Here is a 27,151-nt window from a genome sequence, read left to right as displayed (position 1 = left end):
TGGAAAGGCAACAACTTTGCTCGGGCTTTGAATGTTTTTGTTAATAGTTTTCAAACAAAATCATTAATCCAAGCTGAGAAAACTTCACTGTGATTGTGGTAAACCCAACTTCCTGTTGTAATTATTTTTTTTAATTGCTATGCAATGTACGAGAATGTTAATTAAGGCAAAATATGCTAATCTGCAATAGGTCTCCTATCATTAAAGTGAATTAATGAGGTGATACTGTACTGTATTCTGCAACAACTTAGTTCCTGATCAAGCACACCACTTTTTCCTATAAACAAGAAAAACAAGTCTGCTAACAATATGCAGGGTCGGATTAACTCTCCTGTGGGTCTGGGGCTAGTAGATTTTGTGGGGTTCCCATATACAAGTCTCTTTCCTAATTTAAAACAAAGTGATCACAATGATGGCATCGAGGCTATTAACGCTATACTAAACTTGCCTTTCAATTAACATAAAGCCGTTCTGTGGTTACATTTCAGTCTTAAAACATGTAGAATTTAGTTAAGTTAATTAAAAATAGCCTACTTCTTACCTTAGAACAGCTGTTATATTAATTTCTTTCTGGGAGGGAGTTTGGGTGAAGGAGGGGGCTCCAGGCTGGGGCAGAGTGTCGAGGTGCAGGAGAGGGTGAGGGGTGCGGGCTCTGGGAGGGAGTTTGGTGCTAGAGGGGATTCTGACCTGGTGCATGGGGTTGGGGTGCATGAGGGGGTGCGGGGTCTGGGAGAGATTTTGGGTGCAGGAGGGGATTCTTGCCTGCGGCAGGAGGGTGGGGTGCTGGAGGGGGTGTAAGGTGCAGGCTCCAGCCAGGAGGCGCTTACTCCCGGCCGACGACGCAGCAGGGTTTAGGCAGGTTGGCTGCCTGCCTGCCATAGTCCCACGCCACTCCCAGAAGCAGCCAGCTGCTGGCACATCTCTGCGCGTCCCTTGGGGGAGGGGACAGCGTGCCTTCGTGTGCTACCCGTGCCCACAAGCGTCACCCCTGTAGCTCCCACTGGCCGGGGATAGTGCGCAGAGCCGCCTCCCGGGCCCATGGCCGCAGAGACATGCCAGCAATCGACCGCTTCTGAGAGCCGTGTGGGGCCATGGCATGCAGGCAGCCTGCCTAAGCCCTGCTGCACCAGGGCCCCCCTTAGCCCAGGGCTGCAACCCCTAAAGCCCTTGCGTTAATCCAGCCCTGACAATATGAAATGTTTGAATTTGCTCCTGTCAGCACAAAACTACCAATTTGGCAAAATAAAATAAAATAAAATAAAATAAAATAAACCCCCCCACACACAAAATCCAATCAAGAACATTCAAATTTCTGACTTTCCTTTTACACTAAGAATTAGCTGTGTACAGCATTTAATTTTGTTAATATTAAACAAAATAAACTATTTATATTTGGATTCAGCAAATGGAATCCACTGCTGAAACTATATACAGTAAACCAATAATGATAATTATTACAGGCCCCTGGTTATTCTTTGCCTGTTTCCAGTCACAAGATTTAGATCTCAGTATTTCAGACTCCAGACTGCTACTTACAGCCCCGATCCTATAAACAATTATGCACATGCTTTGCAATTTGGCCGCTTAAAATAAATGAACCAACTCGTGGTGGTGCAGTTCAGTGTGTGTATGTTTAAGTTTGCAGGATCAGTGTATTTCATTCCTCTATCAATTTTTTTTTATACTGAACCACAAAGTTCCAACTAAACAGTTTATTTTATTTTTTATACCTCTGAAAATAATAAATGTCACACAGACACATTACAATCAACGTTTTTCCATACAGTAAGTTTGACAGTCACTTAGGCTGGTGATTTATATTTAATATTAAGACAAGTGTTTTCTGAAAGTAATAGTTGCCTCTGCGATTCTGTATATTCATACTGTTTTGCTCTTTCACTCCTCTAAAACGTAACAAATAAAATAACTTACCATTCTTGCTGACATCCAGTTCCCTGAGATTAATGAGATTTGCAATGGATGCTGGCAAAGTTGTTAGATCATTGTCTGGCAAACTCAGCTTGTGCAGGGATTGACAGTTAAAAAGTTGCTATTGAAACAAAGAAAAAAGTGACTGAGCATCTTTCAGTTTTCTGTATATATCTTTTGTTTTTAATCCTTTTTAACTTCTGACCTTCTCACTAGAAAAACAGGATATTTGTGAAACAATTTTTGTTTTAAATTTAGTGAATTACTGAATTACAAAATGTGCATTAGTGAAAAGCTGTAACTGTCTAGAGCCAGCAAAGTGTGGCAAACACTTGTTAGATGCTCTCTACAAACACCTTCCAATGCTGCAGAAATCATTAGCTAGAGCTAATATGTAGTAATGAGGAATACTAAAATTCACGTGTCAGAGTCAAAATGCCCAACAATTCTCAAACCTATAAATAAAAAAAGCAGAAGCAATTGTAGGGGAGAGAGGAAGAGAGAGAGAGAGAGAGAGAGAGAGAGAGAGAGCGCGCGCGAGCCTGGAGCACTAGCTCTGGTGCAAAATTTGAAGCTTGCATCAGAGGCTGTAAACCAAAGTCAGGCCATGTATTAAAGTAAATGCTTACAAGTTCACTGTTTGTTACATTGCAAAGTTGTTGCTAGTGTACTAGGCATTAAATATTTACATAAATATATTTTAGAAGGGTAGTACAAATATACCCCAATCTAATACAAAATAAGATGGATAAATAGAGATGGATAAATAGAAATGTTTTCTCCAAGATATCAGAAACAAGTGGAGATAAACAAATGTCACAAAACACATAAGGTAGTATGTAAAGTGGTACCTAAATTGTTTATCCCAGTTGTTTGTCTCAGTCTATAAATATCACCATTTGCGTCGGTGAGGGGACAGCAAAAATTCCTGATAACTGAGCCACTCCTTGCCATAGTGCACTCATGTGTTAATGAATTTGGCAAGTTGTGCAGCTTGTTAGAACTGTGCCTTAAGGACAATAAATCTGGCCAAGCACATTTGTCACCAAACTGTGCCTGTGGTCTTTCTCTACAAGTAATATCAAGGTCTGCTAAATTAGCAGGCTGCACTCTCTACTACTGCTGAGAACACCAGAGTTCCAAAAACAAAAGCGCTAAGCAGCCATAACAACATTCCCTTCTTCTACAGCAATTACACTTGCTTCCACAAATAAAAAAACTGAAGTCTGGATTTAAAACCATCCATTCTGGAACACAAGCTTTAACACACACACAGATAGGTGTTAAGTTTTTAAAAAGGGATGAAGTTAATCTAAATTAAATATATTTAAAATAAATCTAAATTATGCAGCCTCCTTATTTCCCCCTCCCTCAAAGGTAAGACTAAAGAAATTTAATGGGGGTGGAGGAAAGGGGAAATGACTAACATTTTGAAGTTATCAAGACCAGCAGGATAGTCTGACTGTGCATATATATGCATGGGTTAATTTAAGAGAATATACAGCCAATGACCTCTGTAAACATTATCATTAACAATATTAACAAAAATTATTTGTATTGGGGTAGTGACTACAGCCAGAGCCCCACTTTGCTAGGCACTGTACAAAACATATAATGAAAAGATGGCTCCTACTCCAAAGTGCTTACAATCGATCTATAAGACAAGAGAAAGCTGATGAATACAAAGAGATGAAGTTGAGGGGAAAAACACAAGGAAACAATGGAATGATGCTGATCAGCATGTTAAGCAGTGGTCATAGCACTCTGGCTGCCTAAACACTGTCAAGGTTTTTGTACATATCACAGCAAAGTAGTTTTTAAGGAAGGATTTGAAAAAGGACTACAAAGTGATTTCGTAGGTATTTACGGGGAGTTCTTCCCACATGGGAGAAAGCATGATAATACCTGTTGGAAAACTTTACAAATGGGCAGTCAAGACAATTTGAGGATCAGAGGCAAGGGTCAATGTTCGATAGCAAATAGGAGATGACAGGTAGGCCAGAGATAATCCACTGTCCATGGACAATAATTCCTCCAAAGATTAATATTGTCATCTGTCATCAAATCGTGCATAACATTGGTGTTGATGATTTGGTTCCTGACAATCTTCAGTAAGTCACAACTCATTATGTTCTCTTTTGCAACATTTCCCCTCACTTATGTTTAAACAGAATTCTGAGGAAGCACTGGCCAAACAGTGAGAATGTGTTTGGACTAGATAAGATTTACTTTAACTTTTTAGTGACTGCCACAACAACTGCCATGAGTACGAGCGAGAAGTCACTGGATTGCATTGCTCACATAATAAACCAATATTTCAACCACAAATCATGGAACAAGTCCCAGAAATGTGATGTTCATGTAACACCCAAACCATAAGTTTGGAGGATGAATTATTCAAGAGACTAACTCTAGTCTATGTAGTGACAGTACCTTTTCTTCAGAAATATGGGCGTGTTACAAATCAACTAGCTTGCACCATCAGTGCTTTCATGAGTTAGATTTCCTTGGGTAATGTACTGGATAGGTGCTTTGGTTGGCATACATCTTTTGGAGTCTTTCCTTTTTCTTACTATTTCCAACAAGACAATGTGCTCAAAAGCTCATCCCTGCATGCAAATAGCTATATAAGATTTTAAAAATCATACTAAATTTATCTAATTATTCATGTGAAAAGAATGAAAAACATATGGCACAGGCAGTGGGGGAGAGGTTTACAAAAGTGAAAAGTTTTAAAATTTTGTTTTTTCATCTTCTGTATTTTGATACAATGATCCATCATCGGGAGTGTAGAAGCCAACTATAAGATGTGCTTGTGCAGGAATGATTTATCCTTCCCGCTAACAGATATACCTCCAGAAAGCTGTACTGGTAATTGAGTTCTTTTGCAGCTTTAGGAAGTTTCAGTGTTTATTGTTAGCTGGAAGACACCATTTTGGCCAAAGCCAACTGGGGAAGGGGCTATGGTAGATAAAGCCTACTCTAGTCTTAAAATTTTTGGATACATTTAAAAAAAAAAAACCATAGGTAACATCAATCTAGCTTTGGGAGGTTATCTTAGGCAGATGTCTGTTACAGCCTTGAAAGACTGAGTAAGCTTGATGTAGGCAAAAGCCTGCCTAGCTTGAAAGATTGGTTCTAACTCTGGGGTGTTCCTCTTTAGCTGGAAGAAGACATACTATGCAGCTACCAAGAAATTTTTCTAACTTAAGTTATGTCAGTTTCTTGGGGACATAATACTAATTTATATATATTTTCTCCTATACTTTTAATGCTCCTGAGTCTCCTTCTACCTTTCCCTTTCTCAATATTTTAGTCTATGATTCACAGGTCATATTAGTGAGACAGATACTGGAATACTGCATACAGTTCTGGTATCCACATGTTGGAAAAAACTTAGAGGGAGTTGAGAAGAGCAATAAAAATTATTTGAGAGCCGAAGAAAATGCCTTATAGTGAATAGCGCAACTCAAATCTACATAGCTTAGATCAGGGTCCACACTACGTGATGTCGGCGGCCCACTCTTGTCGATCCAGTGGAGTATAGGAGTTGACAGGAGAGCAATCTGTGGTCGATTTAGCGGGTCTTCACTAGATCCGCTAAATCAACCGCCGATGCATCGATCACCGCTCGTCAATCCCCCTGTAAGTGTAGACAAGCTCTTAGTAGTATTAGTAGTAGTGTTGGCTTAATTGCTCCCACTCACGTCCAGTGGGCTTAATGAACTGTAAGCTGCTACCTTATTTGTGATAAACAAGAAACTGAGTAACTTCCTCTTTGGTTTCAATTGCTTGGACTTCCATTGGTTACAAAAGCTATAAATGTGAAAAATAGTCAACCTTTAAAGAGCCTAGCATAGTAACATTCAAAAATGATTCAGGCAGGATAATGATTAAATTTTCCATATACTGGTGATGAAGATGAAAAGAAGCAAAAACAACAAACTCTTCAGTTACATATTAAGAAGTTTAAACTGGTGAGTTGAAAATGGAAGTTGGTCACCTACGAGAGCCCTCAATGACAACAGACTTAGAATTATTACTCCACTGCTGTATACTATAGATGTAGTAAAATAACAGGGTTAATACACCTCACAAAAAATAAACCCCAACATCATACCTTCGGAAGCTCCTCAATCTGATTTGCATCTAAATAGAGTTCTTCCAAGGTCTTTTCAAAGGTAAATATCTCTTTCGGCACTTGTTCCAGGCTGCAGTGAGAATAATCAAGTGCAGTGACAGTTTCTTCTTCTCCACGCAGACAGCGGCATGGCACCAACCGCACAAACAAGTTCCGCTTTGTTGTCATTTTCAGGCACTGTAAACAAAAATTAGGTTTCTGAATTAACTTTAGATTTTGAGAAACTAATATATATAGTTTTTTTACCTCAACAGCTTATTAGACACAAAGTTTAGAATTTTTACATTTTAAGGACTGCAGATCACCTGCAACTTCCATTGAAAAAAAGGATACTGTGGCTGATTGGCAGTGGTGAAAATCAGGCTCTAAATTTTTAATTTTTTTAAAAAGAGAAAAAACAAGTATCAAACTGATACCTCTGCTTCTTACAGCAAAGTTTCACTTTCTCAGGAGCATTATGCTTTAGTTCCTAGAAAATTAATTAGACATTTCTTATAAGAGGTGCTTTTATATTTCATATCAGGAAAACCATTCTAACTATAAGGATAGTTAAGTATTGGATTGGGCTTCCAAAGGAGGTTGTGGAATCTCCATCACTGGAAATTTTAAAGAACAGATTAGACAAACACCTGTTGGGGATGACCAGATGACCTTGAGGTCCCTTCCAGCCATGCATTTCTAGGAGATAAGGTTTTCACCCCTGAGCTCATTCAAAAAGTAGGACATAGATAATGAACCAGTATGGTTTCTGTAAATTGATCCAACTACAAACATGACTGCCACTAAAAATTGCACTATAAAGAAACACTTAAAAAGTTGCTCAGACACAGGAATTCTGTTCATTTTCTGCAATTCCACCCGCAGTCTGGAAAATTTCACAAAATACATATTTTACCAAAAAAGCCATTAAACATTTGTTTTACTTCTTAAAAGTAAATGAATAGCCAATAGGAAAAAGATTTTGATGGAAAACAATCAACCCAACTTTTTTTTTTTTTTGGCGGTGCAAAAGGTAACTGCAATCTATGATCCACCTTTGAATTTATGCAGTTACAAATTCGATCATGTGAACATCTAGTCTGCTACATATTCCAAATTACACTTCGCTCATCTGGAACCCATTTTGTGGTGATGCCTTACCTTCCAAAAATTATTTAACTCATGAATGAGTGTTAGTATTATTATAGTGCCTGAATTTCCATCTATCGTGAAAGGGTGGAAAAGCAGCCTTTTGTAGATGGCAGGCTGTCAGAGTTCCTTACTGAATAATTAATATTACACAAAAGTCCAGCAGTATTAAAATAAGGCTTTGTATAGTTGTCTTTTTTGTTATTTAAATCAAGATAAATCTCTTTGCCTAATCAGTACACAGGGATTGGAATAAAGTAAAGTAAAATCCATTTATTCATGTCTGAATATTGGTGACATCATAGCAGAATTTTCAGATGCTTTCTTGATCTATTGTTAACTTCAAGCACACAGACATCTATCCATTTCCTTGCTGGTTGCCCCATACTACAACGGCCACCACCATTCCTTCCCTAAATTTCTTGAAGTTATTTCCATCTATATGCCTCATGTGACTAAAGTACATAAATTTGCACCTGCTGATTTCTAATATTATAAATAAATAATATTGCCAACTAATATTTTTTTTGGCGGGGGGGTGCGGGGGAAAGGTTTCGAACCAGGAGGTACGCAAGAACATTTGCTACCACCACCACATCTCAAAAGCTTAAATTTTCATCTTGTCAGCAGCATTTATTTTCCACAATTCACATCCATAAGTCACTATGGAAAAAAGTAAGCTTTTCACCAAGCGAACCTTTACACATTTTGAGATGCCATGGTTTTTCCAAACTTTCATAAGCAACCCATTCCTAGTCTTCTAATTTCTTTGGAACAGTCTCGTTGGTTGGATATGTAGAACCCCATCTACTACCTACTTCAGCAACTTGACCATTAATCATGTCGTCGGTTGCATTTTTGTTAATCCTGTCAATATCCAGGCATTTTGTTTTTTTGCCATATTCAGTCCATATTCCTTACTAATTGTTTTTACAAACTCCAACATTTGTTGCATTGCATCAGTGATTGTAGCATAGGGCTACATCGTATCTTCAGTGTATCTGAGGTCAGTTAAGAAGCGTCCACCAACAGAAACCCCAGATCCTTCCATTTTGTCACACCCTTCCACAGCTCGTCTCATACCCTGCCCGCACCTTGAAAAGGCTTAAGGCCTTGTCTCACACCCTGTCCAGGGAAAAACCACCCATTGCCACCTGTACCTGTTCACACAGTGCTGTGTCTGATCATGGTAGAGACTTAAAATGAGTTCAATGAAATGCTTTGGAATCCCCATGTCTGCCATTGTTCTCCGAAGATGGCCATATTGGATGGTATCTAATGCTTTTACGTAGTCAATGAAACACATGATAAGTGGGTGACTGTAGTCCCTGCATTTTTCAGTGATGTAGCAGATGTTCATGATTTGATCACGTGCCTTGTCTCTCTCTGTTGTGGTGGTAGTTCCACTTTTATCATTAACTTAATGCATATCTGGATTAAGCAGAACACAACTTTGCTCACATGCAATATCAGGGAGATGATATGATTGTTTCTTAATGCCATGAAGGTTCCCTTCGTCCAAACATCATTGCAAATTTTCCACATGAGATAGATACAGCAGTCACCAAACGCTTTAACAATTATGCTAGTACATTAACTATCCAATGTGCCTTCCTAGGCTTCATTTTCATAATAGCATGCATCACTTCCCCTTGCAAGACTGATGGCTCCAGCTCCCTACTCTTTCTGTCTTCCAGTTTCGTGAATGATTCTGATAAGGCATAAGATTGGCATAATAATCTCTCCACTGGCGTTAGATGATATCACCTTCAGGGAGGACTCTGGCACTGTGATCTTTTATTATGTTCGACTGCAAGGGAAACTTTTTGGTAAGAAGGCTGACCACTATGAATGTACAGTTTGTATTGGAGACTGCATGTAAATTCCCTGGTGGGGTTTCCAACAGCATGAGGGAGATCCCAGCAGAAATAGAGTCAGTGTTACGAGCTCCTCTCTCCCCCTTCCCACATCCCCCCAGCACAGAGAGCATCTCAGACAGAGTGGACTGGGCAGAGCATAATGGGTTCCAGACATACACAACTAGCAAATGGTCCCTTAAAAAAAAAAAAAAACAGCTAATGCAACTTAGAACTACACTTATTATAAGATACTTGGGTGATCCTCAGAAACTATAGTGATGGGACAATTTTAGCAGACAGATTAGTAAATAAAATACTAACATCAAAATACATTTAAAAATATTGATAAAGTGAACAAAATCAATAAAGTAGTAGTAGTTAGATGTTTGGCTGTGTGTGTATTTCCTCTGTGTGGTGCCCCAGCCCTGCACAGACAGCTGGTATGGCAGACCTCGAGTGAACTGCCCAATGACCACAAGATTTGTTAAGGGATGAAGGCACCTGGCCAAGTTTATAGTTGACAAATCACAGTACTGATATCCCACAGACTCTATCGGACCACTAATGCATGTATGCCCATAACAATGGACCAGCTCAGTGAACAGCATGACTTTCCTTTTTTCGCTAGGCCAGACAGAGATACTCCCTCTGACACACATCTTTATATCCCCATACAAACAAGTTAGTACTGCTCCTTTGACATAGTTATTGTAGTTACTGCCCCCTGACATAGCTAGTTATTATTTATCACTTTGTACATGTGGGTTTGATTAAAACATTTCTATTACATATGGTCATCCTGATCTTATCTTTTAGAGGGATCAGTGTGTACCTGTTATTTTTGGGGAATGTTTTTATACCATCCTTGATATTGGGATGTTTTGGTACCATTTGATATTGGGATGTGTTTGCGTAAGTATTCTGTGACTAGCACTTTTTAGGAATGTGTATTTTTGCAATATTAGCCCTGTTCTTGCCAAATTCTGTAAGCAGGTCCTGCCTCATACCAGGCCTTTGATACAAGGGCTTATGTCTCAGGCTCTCTTCCTACTACAGTAGTATGTTAAAATGTTAGTTGAAAACAGCTTTAACTTGCTGATACATAATAAAAATGTATATGTAATCCACAAATAACTTTACCTTTAACTTTAAAACTCTGTGTTCATTTTTTAATTAGATGAGGTGGGTGAGGTAATATCTTTTATTGGACCAACTTCTGCTCGTGACAGAGACGAGCTTTCAACGTACACAGAGCTCTTCCTCAGGTCTGGGAAAGATAGTCACTGTAACAGGTAAAAACTGAATCCAACAGTTGAGCTTAAGTAGTTAGCCAGTTAACACATATTCTAAGGCAGTGTTTCTCAAATGCGGCCACCACAGCCACATGTGGTTGCCAGGTGCTTTTCGTGTGGCCACAGCCTCCTGGGCAGTGATTGGGGGAAAGCAGTGGCCCCTCCCCCAGGGCCATAAGCAGGGGTTGGACCCTGTTCCCTTCTGGAACCACAAACGCCAGAGAAGCAGGCAACTGGTAGAAGTTCCCCACATTCCTGAAGGCAGTGGAGCTTGGATTTCTGGCTTCAGTCCTGGGGTGGCGGGCTCCATCCCCCGGCCGTGGGGTTTCAGGGTCCAGCTGTGGGGCCATAGCCGTGGTCCCAAGTCATGCAGCAACAGGTGCCAGCCCTGTGCTCACAATCTCCTCCCCGCACCTACCCATCACTCCTGGTCCCCACTGTGTCCTCTGGCCCTGGACTTCGGTCACACAGCTGGAGGGCTCCAGCTTCAGGCTCACCACCACTCCATTGCCACTGCTCGCCGCTGCTTCCCCAAGCCCTTCATCCACTCAACCTCACTGCATCTGGCCCCTGCTGTCTCGCTTGGCCCCCCCATACATCTCCCAGGCACCCGCTGCCTCCCTCAGTAACCCATCCATCCCCCTCATCTCCTCTGGCCCGCTGCCTCTCTACCCACCCCCACATCCCGGGCTTAATTTCTCCGCCAGCTCGCCATGTCTGAGTAAGTCTGTTGTGAAAAGTGATGTGATATTATGTTTGTTAATATCACTTTTCGCTGCATCCCAGCTTGCTAGCAAGTCTGCTGCTATGAAAAGTGATATTAACATAAAAACAAATATCACTTTTCACAGACGCACTTACTAACTAGCAAGTCTTTAAAAAAGCAACCAAAAATGCAAAAGAAACAAAAAGACAAGAACATTTAAAGCACCTGATTTGTTTCTATTCTGTCCAGTTAAGAATAGAGACAACTGTACATTATTTTTATTATTGAGTTTGCAAAAAACCCTACATAAATAAATTACTATGATTTGGATACGTATATGTGCATATTTATTTGTTTTTCTTAAAGTTAATTAAATATTTTAGGAAAAATTGTCAGAGCAGCCACCAGCAAGAGTTGATGGCCACACTCTGAGGCCACCAAAAAAATTGTTGAGAGAACTCCTGTTAATCTACGGGACCATTGAAGGTGAAGTGCCCTGTTAACACCCCTGTTGGCATAGAAAAAAAGAGGGATTAGTGGGTTACACGTTGTTGTAATAAACCATAAATCCAGTGTCTTTATTAAGACCATGATTTTTAGTGTCCAACAAAGTTATTAATTTAAGCTCCCAGGCTTATCTTTTGAAAGTGTTGTGCAGGTTGCCTTTGACAATGAGGACTGAGAGATCAGATATGGAGTGATCGCTTTGTGAAAAGCGACACTTTTCCAGGACACACCACACGATCCATTGTCTACAGCCAAGCTCTAAGATATAACCGCATTTGCTCCAATCCCTCGGATAGAGACAAGCACCTACAAGATCTCTATCAAGCATTCTTAAAACTACAATACCCACCTGCTGAAGTGAAAAAACAGATTGACAGAGCCAGACGAGTACCCAGAAGTCACCTCCTACAAGACAGGCCCAACAAAGAAAATAACAGAACACCACTAGCTGTCACCTTCAGCCCCCAACTAAAACCTCTCCAGCGCATGATCAGAGATCTACAACCTATCCTCAAAGATGATCCTTTACTCTCACAGATCTTGGGAGACAGACCTGTCCTCGCTTACAGACAACCCCCCAACCTAAAGCAAATACTCACCAGCAACCACACATCACTGAACAAAACCACTAACCCAGGAACCTATCCTTGTAACAAACCCCGATGCCAACTCTGTCCACATATCTATTCAAGTGACATCATCATAGGACCTAATCACATCAGCCATACCATCAGGGGCTCGTTCACCTGCACATCTACCAATGTGATATATGCCATCATGTGCCAGCAAGGCCCCTCTGCCATGTACATTGGCCAAACCGGACAGTCTCTACGCAAAAGAATCAATGGACACAAATCTGACATCAGGAATCAAAATACTCAAAAACCAGTGGGAGAACACTTTAACCTGTCTGGTCATTCAGTGACAGACCTGCGGGTGGCTATATTACAACAGAAAAACTTCAAAAACAGACTCCAACGAGAGACTGCTGAGCTGGAATTGATATGCAAACTAGACACAATCAACTCCGGTTTGAATAAGGACTGGGAATGGCTGAGCCATTACAAACATTTAATCTATCTCCCCTTGTAAGTATGCTCACACTTCTTATCAACCTGTCTGTACTGGGCTATCTTGATTATCACTTCAAAGGTTTTTTTTCTCTTAATTAATTGGCCTCTCAGAGTTGGTAGACAACTCCCACCTGTTTATGCTCTCTGTATGTGTGTATATATATATCTCCTCAATATATGTTCCATTCTATATGCATCCGAAGAAGTGGGCTGTAGTCCACGAAAGCTTATGCTCTAATAAATTTGTTAGTCTCTAAGGTGCCACAAGTACTCCTGTTCTTTTTGCGGATACAGACTAACACGGCTGCTACTCTGAAATTTGTGAAAAGTGTTCACCCATAAGTGATATGGATGCTATTTTTCTTTCATTTTTCTGTGCAAGTTCATTCAAAAGTATAGATTATCTGGTTTCACCCACATAGTTATTGGGGCATTTAGTGCACTGGCTGAGGCACACCACATGTAGGACCTATGGATCTTGATAAGTGTGTTGTAGGAGGTGTTGATCACTGTAGCAGTGGAGATATCACTGCAGGCTTTGCATCTGTTGTTCTGGCAGAGTCTGGTGTCATTCTGAGTTGGTGTGTCCTGGTCTGTGAGGGGCTTGCTTCTTGCACTTAGAGGAGCGGAAAGTGATCAGGAATAGTCAGCATGGATTTACCAAGGGCAAGTCATGCCTGACTAACCTAATTGCCTTACATGACGAGATAACTGGCTCTGTGGATGAAGGGAAAGCAGTGGATGTGTTATTCCTTGACTTTAGCAAAGCTTTTGATACGGTCTCCCACAGTATTCTTGCCAGCAAGTTAAAGAATTATGTGCTGGATGAATAGACTATAAGGTGGATAGAAAGCTGGCTAGATCGTCAGGCTCAATGGGTAGTGATCAATGGCTCCATGTCTAGTTGGCAGCCAGTATCAAGCCGAGTGCCCCAAGGGTAGGTCCTGGGTCCAGTTTTGTTCAATATCTTCATTAATGAGCTGGAGGATGGCGAGGCCTGCACCCTCAGCAAGTTTGCAGATGACACTAAACTGGGAGACGTGGTAGATACCCTGGAGGGTAGGGATAGGATACATAGGGACCTAGACACAGAGGATTGGACCAAAAGAAATCTGATGAATTCAATAAGGAGAAGTGCAGAGTCTTGCACTTAGGATGGAAGAATCCCATGCACTGCTACAGACTAGGGACCGCATGGCTATGCAGCAGTTCTGCAGAAAAGGCCCTACAGGTTACAGTGGACGAGAAGCTGGATACGAGTCAACAGTGGGCCCTTGTTGCCAAAAAGGCTAACTGCATTTTGGGCTGTATAAGTAGGGGCACTGCCAGCAGATCGAGGGATATGATCATTCCCCTCTAGTCAGCAGTAGTGAGGCCTCATCTGGAGTACTGTGTCCAGTTTTGGGCCCCACACTACAAGAAGGATGTGGAAAAATTGGAAAGAGTCCAGCGGAGGGCAACAAAAATGATTAGGGGGCTGGAGCACATGACTTATGAGAAGAGGCTGAGGGAACTGGGATTGCTTAGTCTGCAGAAGAGAAGAATGATGGGGGATTTGATAGCTGCTTTCAACTACCTGAAAGGGGGTTCCAGAGAGGATGGATCAAGGCTCTTCTCAGTGGTAGCAGATGATAGAACAAGGAGGAATGGTCTCAAGTTGCAGTGGGGGAGGTTTAGGTTGGATATTAGGAAAAACCTTTTCACTAGGAGCAAGGTGAAGCACTGGAATGGGTTACCTAGGGAGGTAGTGAAATCTCCTTCCTTAGAGGTTTTTAAGGTCAGGCTTGACAAAGCCCTGGCTGGGATAATTTAGATGGGGATTGGTCATGCTTTGAGCAGGGGGTTGGACTAGATGTCCTCCTGAGGTCCCTTCCAACACTGATATTCTATGATTATGAGCTTGGAGAGGTTGGGGGCTTGCCTAAAGGCCAGAAGAGGGGGTTCAGGAAAGATTTATTTCAGGATGGAGTCCTCATCAAGTATGGGCTGTTATTGTTTGATGATACCCAGGTATGGGTTTCAATGGGGGGTAGTAGGTGACAACTAGAGGTGTGCAGGTGGAGAAGGTTTTATTTCTATATTGAAGAAGGTTCTCTTGGGGGGGGGGGGGGGGGTGTTTGAGTGGCCTGTTCCATGATGCAATCCATTCTCTAGTCTGGTCTGGTGAAGGCATTTCTGAGTGTGTTAAGATGTATATTGCAGACTTTCTCCTTGGAGCATATTTTGTGGTATCTGAATGCCTGGCTTGATAAGAGTGTGTCTGGGATGGTTACTGGATCTGTGAAGGTAGGTGTGCTAATTCGTGGGTTTCTTGTATGTAGTTTATCTATAGGATTCCATTACTGAAGCTGATTGTAGTGCGGTGTTGAAAAAGTTGATGCTAGTGTGGGAAAGTTCTAGAGAGTTTAATGAATGGGTGGTGGCAGCTGAAGTTGTGGCGGAAATCTATGAGGAAGTTTAAATCATCTGTCCAGAGGATGAAATCATCAGAGTATCTCAGATATATGATTTGTTTCATGGTGTATTTTCCAGAAATTCTGAAACAGAATTTTAAAATAGGCTTGTCCACTTTGTTCCTTTATTATGTACAAATAAAGAGACATTTTGTTGCTGTCTTTGTGGCTTTGGGGGGGGGAGGGGTTTGTTTATTTTTTAACGTGTATTCAAGTACTGTCTACTCTGGAAGACTATGTTGGAATGCAGAACTAGAGAAATTATGACTTCGAAAGAGCAAAGAGTGAAAATTAGACAATTGAAAGAAGGTATTTTTATTCAGACTGTTTAAATCTTCATTTTTTAATATTTATTAAACCACACGCACACACACAAATCAGAAAAATCCAGAGCTGACAATCCTGCTATCTCTATGGTAATAAACAAGCAAAGAAGGATCTCTTTAAAGTAAAACTTCCATGATATCTTTATAAATCAGAAAGAAAAAAAAAAATCAGTGTTGGTCATCTTTAACAGATTTCAACCAAAGCACTACTAATAGGAGGGACATCCCATAACTAAAATACATCCAGATCTGAGAGGGAATACAGCAGTCATTGTGTTGTATTCTTTTGACAGTGCAGGTGTTCTTTTATGTAATGTTTTGGGGTGTTTTTAAGGTTGAAAGAATATGAACAAATTTTCTCCTGCTGAAACTGCAGAAAAAAGTTTTATGAAAAATTGATTAGTGCTGGAATTTGGTCATTACAACAGGGTTAAACACTCTTATTCTTGATAAAAGTTCTACTATGAAGAAAAGGCAGATGTTATTTTAACTAAAGCATCAACTAATCAATTTGAAGAACCTGAGGAGATTCTTGGTCAAATTGGACACAGAATAAAGAAATCTGCACCCCTTTTTCCACCATCTTCCAAACAGAGTGACAGACAGTAAAGAGCTCACTGTGAGAGAAACAAGGGCCTGTCACATCCCCCAAGGATTTCTGTTCCACAAGGGAATCGTAACTAACCCCATTCTTCAAGAATCATCCTAACCTTCTTTCACAGGATTTTCGGAGAAAAGGGAAGGTGAAGAGCATAGGGATCCTACACAGCAGACTGAGTAAGATGAGACTCATAGGGTTGCAAGGTGCCAGTTTTCAGCCAAACACCTGGTTGAAAAAAGACCCTCCCCAGTCTGGTGAAAATGAGCGAATCAGGGTGGGGGAGAGCGAGTGACAGAGGGAAGCGGGGGGAAGATGGAGGGGGGGGGGTCCTCGGAGAAGGTGCAGGGCAAGGGTGTTCGGTTTTGTACAGTTAGGAAGTTGGCAACCTTTGGGAAACTTCCTATAAATGAAAAAATGAAATATGAAGATTGCCACTGAGGACAGAGAAGAGGTCCCTTGAGAGAATGGAGGAGGAAAGAGCTCTCTTGGAAAGCTCTTTCTCAGAGGAAGTGAAAAGATCCTTTCTGAGACGAGGCAGAAGGCAGCAAAAGCCCCGTGTATCCATGCTACAGCTCCTGGATGAAGAGATTTCCCTGTAGTGATTAAACAGGGAGAAAGCAGAAAGATGACTGGGCACCCCCTACACTCATGTTACTCTATGGCCTTGATTGGTGATATTGGATGCTCCTCCTTTTTGAGTGACTGAGCCTAGGGAGAATGACTTGAGAACTCTAGCCCCTGGAGTCTGCACAGGTTGCTGAAGTAAAATGTAGTCACCAGTTCAGGGTTGCTGCGACCCTTATTCAGACCTGGTTGCAGTGGTTTCATTTGAAGCAGCAGCAGGAGAGGATAGGATGGAGAGAATGGTTCCTTCTTCGAAAATTTACAAAGAAGGAGTATTTTCAGCCCTCCTTCCTTGGCTTTTGGCAAGATGAGCGCTCACCTGGAATTTGGGAGATCTTGGGTTCAATTCCCCCTACCTGGAGAAGGAATTTGAACTTGGGTATCCCACATTGCAGGAGAAACGCCTAACCACTGAGATAAGGATATTCTGATGTCAGTCTCTCAGTCGCTCCTGTTGAAACTGTTCTACTGTGTATACATAATTAAACAGTAATTGGAGCAGGGACATTGGAGCAGCGTACTAATTATTCTGGAATAAAGTGTTTTTATTTTTATTCTGGAACAGAGTGTCCACATGGGCACTGTTCTGAAAAGAACGGTTACTTACCTTCTGTAACTGTTGTTCTTCGAGATGTGTTGTTCACGTCCATTACACATTAGATGTACGCGCGCCGCGTGCACGGACGTCGGAAACTTTTTCCCTTAGCGGCTCCCGGCGGGCTGGCAGGGCCCCCTCCTTCCCGCCAGAGCGGCGGCCCGCTCCAGGGTATATATATCCCTGCTGACCCGACCCCTCCGGTTCCTTCTTGCCGGCGACTCCGACAGAGGGGAAGGAGGGTGGGAAGTGTAATGGACGTGAACAACACATCTCGAAGAACAACAGTTACAGAAGATAAGTAACCGTTCTTTCTTCTTCGAGTGATTGTTCACGTCCATTACACATTAGGTGATTACCAAGCTTACCATTGGAGGTGGGTAAGAGTCAAGGTACAACTGACTGTAGCACAGCCCAGCCGACCATCGCGTCCTCTCTGGTCTGATGATGGATCGCGTAATGGGCTGTGAACGTATGCACGGACGACCAGGTGGCCACCTTACAGATCTCCTGGATAGGGACCTGCGCCAAGAAGGCCGTTGAGGACGCTTGGGCCCTAGTCGAGTGGGCCCGGATCTCTGGGGCCGGAACACTGGCGAGCTCATAACAGGTGCGTATACAATGCGCAATCCATGCCGACAAGCGCTGTGTTGAGATAGGCAAGCCTTTCATACGTTCCGCAATAGCAATGAACAGCTGAGGTGTTCTGCGGAACGACCTGGTCCGATCCAGGTAGAATGCCAACGCCCTTCGAACATCCAGGGTATGTAGGCTGCAGTGGTGAGGGTCCGTATGGGGTTTTGGAAAGAACACCGGTAGGCAAATGTCCTGCCCCATGTGAAACTGCAATACCACTTTTGGAAGGAATTTGGGGTGTGGCCTTAATTGCACCTTATCCTTATGGAACACTGTATAGGGTGGTTCCGAAGTGAGGGCCCTCAATTCCGATACCCTTCTGGCCGACATGATGGCCACAAGAAACGCCACCTTCCACGAGAGGTGCGTGAGGGAGCAAGTGGCTAGGGGCTCAAAGGGGGGACTCATGAGTCTTGTTAGGACCAGGTTCAGACTCCACGCCGGGACAGGCGGGCGCGAGTAGGGAAATACCCTTTCCAGCCCCTTGAGGAATCGGGCCACTGTGGGGTTGGAGAACACTGACACCCCCAACTCTCCCGGATGGAAAGCCGAAATGGCGGCTAAATGCACTCTAATCGAGGCGGGCGCAAGCCCTTGATTCTTGAGGTGCAGTAGGTAGTCCAAAATCGACGGAACTGAGGCTTGTAAAGGCTGTATGCGCTGAGGCTCGCACCAGTGGGAGAACCTCTTCCATTTTGCCAGATAGGTCGCTCTTGTAGAGGGCTTCCTACTATTAAGGAGGATTTGTTGAACCTGGTGAGAGCACCTGTGTTCTGCAGCGTTCAGCCAGAGAGATACCATGCCGTGAGATGTAGCGAAGACAGGTTCGGGTGGAGTAGGCGACCTTTGTCTTGTGTGACTAGGTCGCGATGGAGGGGGAGGGTGATTGGGTCGGATATGGACAATTCCGGCAGGGACGTGAACCAATGCTGGCGTGGCCAGGCCAGGGCTATGAGTATGACTGTCGCCCTGTCCCTGCGGGTCTTGAGGAGAACCTTGTGTATGAGTGGGAACGGAAGGAAGGCATACTTCAGGCTCCCTCCCCACGGGATCATGAAGGCATCCACTAATGATCCCTGGCTGAGGTCTGGAATGAGCAGAACTGAGGGCATTGACTGTTGTCCCTGGTAGCGAATAGATCCACCCGGGGAAAGCCCCACCTCCGGAAGATCGAATGCAGGACGTCTCGCCTCAACGTCCATTCGTGCATTCGGTAGGATCGGCTGAGGCGATCCGCTAAGCCGTTTTGGATCCCCGGAAGATACGTCGCGATGAGGTGGATCGCATGGTCTATACAGAAGTCCCATAATTGGAGTGCCTCGCGACAGAGGGGAGAAGACCGGGACCCGCCCTGCTTGTTTATATAGAACATGGCGGTAGTGTTGTCCGTCAGGACTGCCACGCTGTGACCTTCTATGGTGGCGTGGAAGGTCTGACAGACGAGGCGAACCGCTCTTAGCTCCTTCAGATTGATGTGAAGCAGCTTGTCTTCTCCGGACCACAGCCCCTGGGTCCGAAGTTCCCCCAGGTGCGCTCCCCAACCCAGGTCTGATGCATCTGTTACCAACGTCAGAGTGGGCTGTGGGGCAGCGAAGGGGATCCCTTCGCAGACCTGTTGTTGATCGAGCCACCAGCGGAGCGAGCCCAACACCTGGCTTGGGATCGTTACTACTTGATCCAATGGGTCTCTGTTGAGGCGGTACGTTTGTGCGAACCACAACTGTAAAGGCTGGAGCCTTAGGCGAGCATGTCTGACCACGTGTGTGCAAGCTGCCATATGCCCCAGGAGCTGCATGCAACACCTTGCCGTTGTCGTGGGGAATTTTTGGACTGAGCTTACGGCCCTCTGAATTGCCAGGAACCGTGCCTCTGGTAGGCTTGCCTGCGCGGCCACCGAGTCCAGGGTTGCACCTATGAAGTCCAGTCTCTGTGTGGGGACTAACTTGGACTTGGGCACATTGACCCGTAGGCCGAGCTTGTCGAACATCTGCAAGGCCAGCGACACGTGAGATCGGACCTCGGCCTCCGACCTGCCCGCGAGAAGCCAATCGTCCAAGTACGGGAACACGCGCATCCTTCTCTTTCGAGAGAAGGCTGCTACCACGGACATGCATTTTGTGAACACTTGTGGTGCTGATGCCAGGCCGAAGGGCAGGACCGTAAATTGGAAATGGTGCTGGTTGACCACGAAGCGCAGGAACCGCCTGTGGGCCGGATTGATTGCGATGTGAAAATAGGCATCTTTCATATCGAAGGCAGCGTACCAATCCCCCGGATCCAGGGATGGGATAATAGTTCCAAGGGAGACCATACGGAAGCACGCTTTGATCAGAAACTTGTTTAGATCGCGCAGGTCCAAAATAGGATGAAGGCCCCCTTTTGCCTTGGGGATCAGGAAGTATCTGGAGTAGAATCCTTTTCCCCTTAGGTCTGGTGGGACCTCTTCTACTGCTCCAGCAGCGAGAAGGGTCTGTACCTCCTGCGTGAGAAGTTGCTCGTGAGAGGGGTCCCTGAAGAGGGACGGGGAAGGGGGATGGCAGGGAGGGGGTGAGGAAAACTGGATGGTATAGCCCGCCTTCACTGTGCGCAGGACCCAGCGGTCCGATGTTATGCGCGACCATGCCTGGTAGAAATGGGACAGGCGGTCTTTGAAATTCAGAGGAGGATCCGGTATAGAATGTGGTACGCGGTCCTTGGGCATAGCTTCAAAAGCCTGGTTTATTCCCTGGCTGCGGCTTGCCCTGGCCATGACTCTGGCCCTGGTTAGGCGTATTGTTACGTCTCCGCCTGTTATCCCTGCCTCGACGGCGGTATGGTTCGTGCCGGGGGCGAGGGTGGTATTGCCTTTGCGGTGGCTGGGGTTTAAAGGGCTTACGCTGCGTCACCGGAGTGTGCATACCCAACGACTTAAGGGTTGCTTGCGAGTCCTTAAGGCTATGTAGCCTGGCGTCCGTTTGGTCAGAAAACAAGCCCGAACCTTCAAACGGGAGGTCCTGCAGCGTGGTCTGCACCTCTGGCGGGAGACCTGAAGCCTGCAACCACGCCGAACGCCTCATCACGACTCCTGACGCAATTGTTCTAGCCGCAGCGTCGGCTGAGTCAAGGGAGGCCTGCAATGAGGTCTTGGCCACTGCCATTCCCTCATCCACCAGGGCCGTGAACTCCTGATGCGCATCAGGTGGGAGGGAGTCCTTAAACTTGGCAACTGATGCCCAAGAGTTAAAATTGTGCCTGTTTAGAATCGCCTGTTGATTGGCGATCCTCAGTTGGAGGCCCCCAGATGAATAGACTTTCCTCCCGAACAAGTCCAATTGCTTAGCTTCCTTGCCCTTGGGGGCAGGAGCTTGCTGGCCATGACGCTCTTTGTCGTTGACCGCCGAGACCACCAGCGAACATGGGGACGGGTGTAAAAAGAGGAAGTCAAACCCTCTAGATGGGGCGAAGTATTTCCTCTCCACGCCTCTTGCAGTCGGTGCACTGGAGGCCGGCGTTTGCCACACCGTCTTATAGTTGGACTGTACTGTCCATATAATCGGGAGAGCGACTCTGGAGGGTCCCTCCGGGCTCAGGATATCGACCATGGGGTCGTCCTGTTCTACAGTCTCCTCCGCTTGCAAGCCCAGATTGAGGGCTACCCTGCGAAGCAGGTCTTGGTGTGCCCGATGGTCAATCGGGGGAGGGCCGGACACCAGCGTGCCCGCTACTGCCTCGTCTGGTGAGAAGGAAGAGGTCGGGGCCTTCTGCCCATCCTCATTGTCCTGCAACCCGGCATCAGCCAGTTGTTCCTCTGGGGCCTGACCCGCAGCGTGGGACTGGGACGGCACCGTACTCGGTGCCGAGTCCACACCTTCCCGCTCCGGTGGTCTAGAGATGGTTGCCTCCCTATACGATGGCGGGCGGTGCCACGGGGAGCGGGATCGGTACCCCGATGGCCCGGATCTCGAGGCCCTCGATGGGGGCCCTTGCTGGTGGTAGGCCCAGGGTGTCCAGAATGGCCATTGGCTCGGTTGGCCCCACTGGGAATGGCCGTAGTCCCTGCTGGCCTGTGACCTATGGGCATACCCGCCGTACCGGTCTGAGTCAGTCCCCGAGACCACGGACGGTGACCTGGAAGGCCACGGCGGAGCCGTAGGATGGTGCCGGTCCGGGTTTGGGGAGTAGCGCCTCCGCGACCAGGACCTGGAATAGCGTCTCGCCGACCTGGACCTGGAACGGTACCGGTGATCACGGGACCGGGAACGGCTACGGCTGGTCGGCATCGGGTAACGTACCGCCGACACTTCGCGGTGCCGACTCGTGCTGGGTTGCTGAGTCGGTGCCGACCGCTTGTTGAAGCCCGACTGCTGCGGTGCTTCCTGCGCCGAGGGCAACCGGGAGTCCACCGAGGCGGAGCTCGACCGGGACCGGTTCCTGGAACAGTGCCGAGACGGCGACCGTGATGGGCGCACCATCACCGGCTTGCCTCTGTGCGGCAGCTTCGGCGGAGCGTCCTCAGCGCGTGTCGGGGCCTCGACGGACAATGCAATGAGGTCCTTAGCTGCCTCAAACGTGTCCGGAGTGGAGGGCTGTTCCAAGAGCCACTCCAGCCCTTCATCCTCACTCGACGCGCCCATCCCGGGGCTCGACGGGCCTTTCGGCGCCGGAGTCACTACCGGGGTCTGTGCTGGGGCCATACCGGCCTTAGGGGCACTCGAGGTCTTCACCGGTGCCGCCCTCTTGTGCGGGGAGCATCCTTGGGCCTTAGATTGGCCCTTCGCCTTTGCCGGCGAAGACGACCGGCGTCGTATATGTCCCCGTTGGGTCAGTGCCGTGGGCTTCGGGTGACCCGCCGGCGCCGGTTCCCGCACCGATGCCGGGGCGCTCCACACGGAGGCAGACGGTGCTGCCTAAGTGGAGGGCTGTAACGCCGTCTCCATGAGCAGCTGCTTAAGGCGAAAGTCTCTCTTTCTTAGTTCTGGGCTTAAAGGCCTTGCAGATCTTGCAGCACTCTTTCTGGTGAGCCTCCCCCAGGCAACGGAGACACGAGGCATGGGGGTCACTCAATGGCATAGGCCTGCGGCACGTGGCACAAGCCTTGGGCATGTGGCATGCCCCGCCGCCCAGGGCCGGTGCTGGGGTTGAACAAACAACCACAGCAGGAACTTTAAGTACCCTAATGAGCTGTTAACTACTGGCTCAACACTACAAACTAACTGATAACTGCTAGATAACACTAATGACTATTGCTAAGGGACACTCTCAGATCGAGAGACAGAGTTGTTCCAACGCCGCCACGGACGGTAAGAAGGAACTGGAGGGATCGGGTCGGCAGGGATATATATACCCTGGAGCGGGGCGCCGCTCTGGCGGGAAGGAGGGGGCCCTGCCGGCCCGACGGGAGCCGCTAAGGGAAAAAGTTTCAGACCTCCGTGCACACGGCGCGCGTACACCTAATGTGTAATGGACATGAACAATCACTCGAAGAAGAATAGTTAGTGCAGAATTGCTTATTCCGTAATAGCTATTCTGGTCAATTTTTCCATGTAGAAAACCCAGAAGAGAAAAAAGGAAGGAAGCATCTCAGATTAAAAGGGATAACTCAGTATGACCTTTTGAGGTACAAGGAAATGTGATGAAGCAAGGAATGCATGATTTTCATGCATGAATTAAAACAAAGGGCTCCCACTGAGGTCTATAGGTAGTTTGCCTAATGTTCAAAGCTAGAAATGGACCCTGAACAGGGAAGGGGAAGCACAGTATTGTTTCTCTTCCCTGAAACCTCTTCATCTCAGAAGACAGAAAAGCCTAGCAAGCAGCAGATTCTGGTTTCACTCTACCCCATCCTCCTTAGACAAGCTCAGTCAAAGAGGAGGCCTATACGCCAATGGAGGTGAGACAAGACAGCACTCTAGAGCGCTACCGCTCACTGAAGTACCTTTTCCCCCATCATATCTGCCACTGAATGCAACAATAATTGATAAGTAACTTACTAGCTATGTCTGCTAAAATAATCAAAGAAAAACTGACAATTCGGAATCCTAAGGATAAACTAACACCATTTAAAATAGGAAGTACACACAACTATTTTTTCAGGTTGTCTACAGATTCAGGGAGTAAGTCATCCTTGATTTTCAAAAGCTTTTCTTTGCAATCACTGAAGGCTAGCAGTTTAATTAATTATTAATATGACAGTTTGAATTCTGTCATGGAGCAGATTAATACAACAAATAAGATGGAGTTAGATTCCTAGAGCTAAACCAATGTGCCTGATAAATTTAATCAATTATATTTCTGTTTTAAGTAACCCTGTGAGCATATTTCAGCATGAGGTACCCCATTTGTTATGTTTTTCAATATTATTTGGTATTCATAGTTTCATACAGAGTGACTGGAACCCTTAGGAAATACACAAATATAGGGCTAAGTTAAACTAAATGCAAATATATGAAGTGGATTGGGTATCTGAATAAGACAAGGTGGTATATTTGACTGAAGTACTGGTGACTCATTCAATTTGTGGTGACTCAAAGAGGACAGTTTTCCATGTTCAGTGAAGGACCATATATAATGGGCTTACTCTGCAGCAAGGTTAGATATTAGGAAAAACAACTTTCTAAGGAACATTTTGCTTAGTTCACAGGAAACAAATGAAATTAACAAGTTGATTTTTTATAAGAGGTAGAAATAAACTGCTGTGCTTTTAATTTCATATTAGGAAAAACTTTCTAACTGTGAGAATTGTTAAGTTCTGGATTGAGCTTCCAAGGCGGGTTGTGGAATCCCCATCACTGGATGTTTTAAAGAATAGGTTAGACAAACACCTGTCAGGGACGGTCTAGGTATACTTGGTCCTGCCTCAATACAGGGGGCTGGACTACAGGACCTCTTGTTGTGTTCCCCTCAAGCCCTACATTTCTAGGATTCTAAAAAGATCTTTGCCAACACTTTCATCTTAAACTCTTTGCTAACTTCATTAAGTTTCCACCACTTGGTTTTCTGTATTGCTTTGGACTATTTCTTCTCATGTACGATATGTATCCATAGCCAAGAACAAACCTTCTGTGTTGCGTTGCAATGCTTTCCTCTAGGATGACCTTACAGTTTTTGTTGTTCTTCAGCTCTGCTTGGTTTATCAGGAAGTAATCTATCTGCACCCTCATGCTACTACCCTTATAGGTAATCAATGTTCTTCCTTCTTAGTGAAAATGTATTAATGACTACCAAATCATATGCTTGGCAGACTATAAGCTTGTTTCCCCTTCCTTATTTCTATGTCCATATCCATGGCTGCCATGGTACCTTTTGAAGCATTTATTGTCTCTCCTTACACAACCATTAAGTTCAGCTCCAGTTATGACTCTTTCATTCTTCCTCACTTTCAACAGTGTCTGTTCCCCTCCCCTGTAAACCTCTTTTTTCTTGTTCATCATATCCCACTTGGAGTACATATGCACACAACATTTAGGGGGTCCATTTTCAAGAGCTAGCTTAACCAAAATTATCCTATCACTTATCCTCTCCACAACCACTACAAATTCCTACATCACTTTCTCTAAAATTACATCAACTCCATTTTTCTTGTTCGACATCCCATAGTATAATAGCTTCTAGCCTTTTCCAATATCTCTTGCCTTTGCTCCCTTCCATTTGATCTCTTGAATGCAAGCAGTCCGTACTTTCCTTTTCATCAATATCTGAGCTAGCTAGATACTTCTTCCAGTTAATGGCTCTATATTCCAAGATACCAATCTTATTTTCCAGACTCTCTTTTTTGACTGCACCTGTCCAGAATGATGCAGTAGCACTCACACAAGTGCTACACTTCACTTCTGGGGCAACATCCTAGTTCATAAAGGACTAATAGCACAAAAAAGTCTCTTTTTTCCTTTGCCAAAGTTTTATGGACAGCTGCCAGCCTGACACCAACACTCCTCCTTTATTAACTGGTCTTGGGACTGGCTAAGGTGTACTCCTTGTACATTGCCAACATTATTTGAAAATATGGATAACTTATCGCAGCCTAAATTTCAGAAGCGACTAGCAGGGCCTAATTTTTCAAGGTTTAGGCAGTCACAACTTTGTGAAAATCAGATCCATTTAAGGTACCTCAAGTGGGGCACCTAGTCTTTGTTTTGTGCTGTTTAACTGATAAGAACAGATAGTAGATAATGTTTTATATTAATATTCTCCATCCAACTGAGAGGTGCTACCAACTGAATCAGTGTCTTTTATGCAGTTTACAGTAGTCTGAAATGAGAAATCAAACTAAAAATACAGGTCACCATGTTGAGGATAACTAAATTGTTTCCTATTAATGTTTAAGCCTTTCAAACTTTCATTTAAAAATCACTCATACAATTTTAGCAACTTCGTTTAGTTTATGTGTATTCTATTCCTCCCCCCAGAACGTTTCATTGTATAAAATGTTGTTCATTGATCTTTCATTCAGACCCTAAGGAGTCTTTCCATTAACTTCAATGTATTTTCTGATTAGTCCCCTTACAGAATAAGACAACTGAATTCATGTGAAACCATAAGAACAAAGCTCAAGTGGTTTATGAACTAATCCAAACCTAGAAAATTATAAGAGCATAATTCAAAATGTGACTATTTCTATATTGTTAAATATCATGTATAGATCAGAGATTCAGTTCAATGCCCTGCAAACAATCTCAGTGGATTCAATTCCGGCACCCTCAGTTCTCTTTGCGAACTCTTACAGCAGCATCACTGAAGGAACATATTTAATATTGTCAGTTATGAGTATGATATCACACATGTGACCTTTATAAAAACTGGCTTGCCTTGTATTTACCACTGGAGTCTATGTATTACATTACAATATTAGTTGTACCTTTAATGAATGAATCTAGTACAAAATAGAACCTTTGCAAAAACCAATGACAAAGTAAAAAAAATGTTTATGAAAGAATTTTGAACTATACCAATTGGTTTTCCTCTTCACAAAGAGACACTGTTTACAAACATAAATGCTCTATAGAAACAATTAAAACATATCAATCCATTTTGATAACAGTGAACAGGTCATACAATCCTGGCCTTGAGCTATGCTATACAACTATTACAATTTCTCCAAGTTTTTTCCCTCCTACAAAGCCCTGTTTAAATTCTTAAATCAAATTAGATAGATCCCTCATGCAGGGGCAGCGAGTTATATGGGCCCGTGGTGCCCGGGCTCCAGCAAATTCAGGGCCCAGGGGGCCCAGCTCCACCAATATTCGGGGCCGGGTCTCTCCCAGAGCATCCCCCAGCCCTGCCTGCTGCCCCTGCGCACCTCCCCC

The 27,151-nt window shown here is 44.5% G+C and overlaps 1 protein-coding gene across 6 annotated transcripts in view; it reads right to left on the bottom strand.

The window, feature by feature from the left end:
* ERBIN (erbb2 interacting protein) overlaps positions 1-27,151 on the bottom strand; it is a 244,021-nt gene that overhangs the window by 119,075 nt on the left and 97,795 nt on the right. For all 6 annotated transcript variants that reach the window (XM_034773471.1, XM_034773472.1, XM_034773470.1 and 3 more), the window contains 2 exons: positions 6,050-6,247; positions 1,933-2,050 (listed from right to left, as the gene is read on the bottom strand). In XM_034773471.1, the coding sequence (XP_034629362.1) occupies positions 1,933-2,050; positions 6,050-6,238 (307 nt within the window). In that variant the 5' untranslated portion in view covers positions 6,239-6,247. The remainder of the gene's footprint in view (positions 1-1,932; positions 2,051-6,049; positions 6,248-27,151) is intronic.

Source organism: Trachemys scripta, chromosome 6, assembly GCF_013100865.1.
Source record: "Trachemys scripta elegans isolate TJP31775 chromosome 6, CAS_Tse_1.0, whole genome shotgun sequence".
Lineage (NCBI taxonomy): Eukaryota > Metazoa > Chordata > Testudines > Emydidae > Trachemys > Trachemys scripta.
The sequence above is the reverse complement of the archived record's forward strand: the minus strand, read 5'-3'. Positions and strand labels throughout refer to the sequence as shown.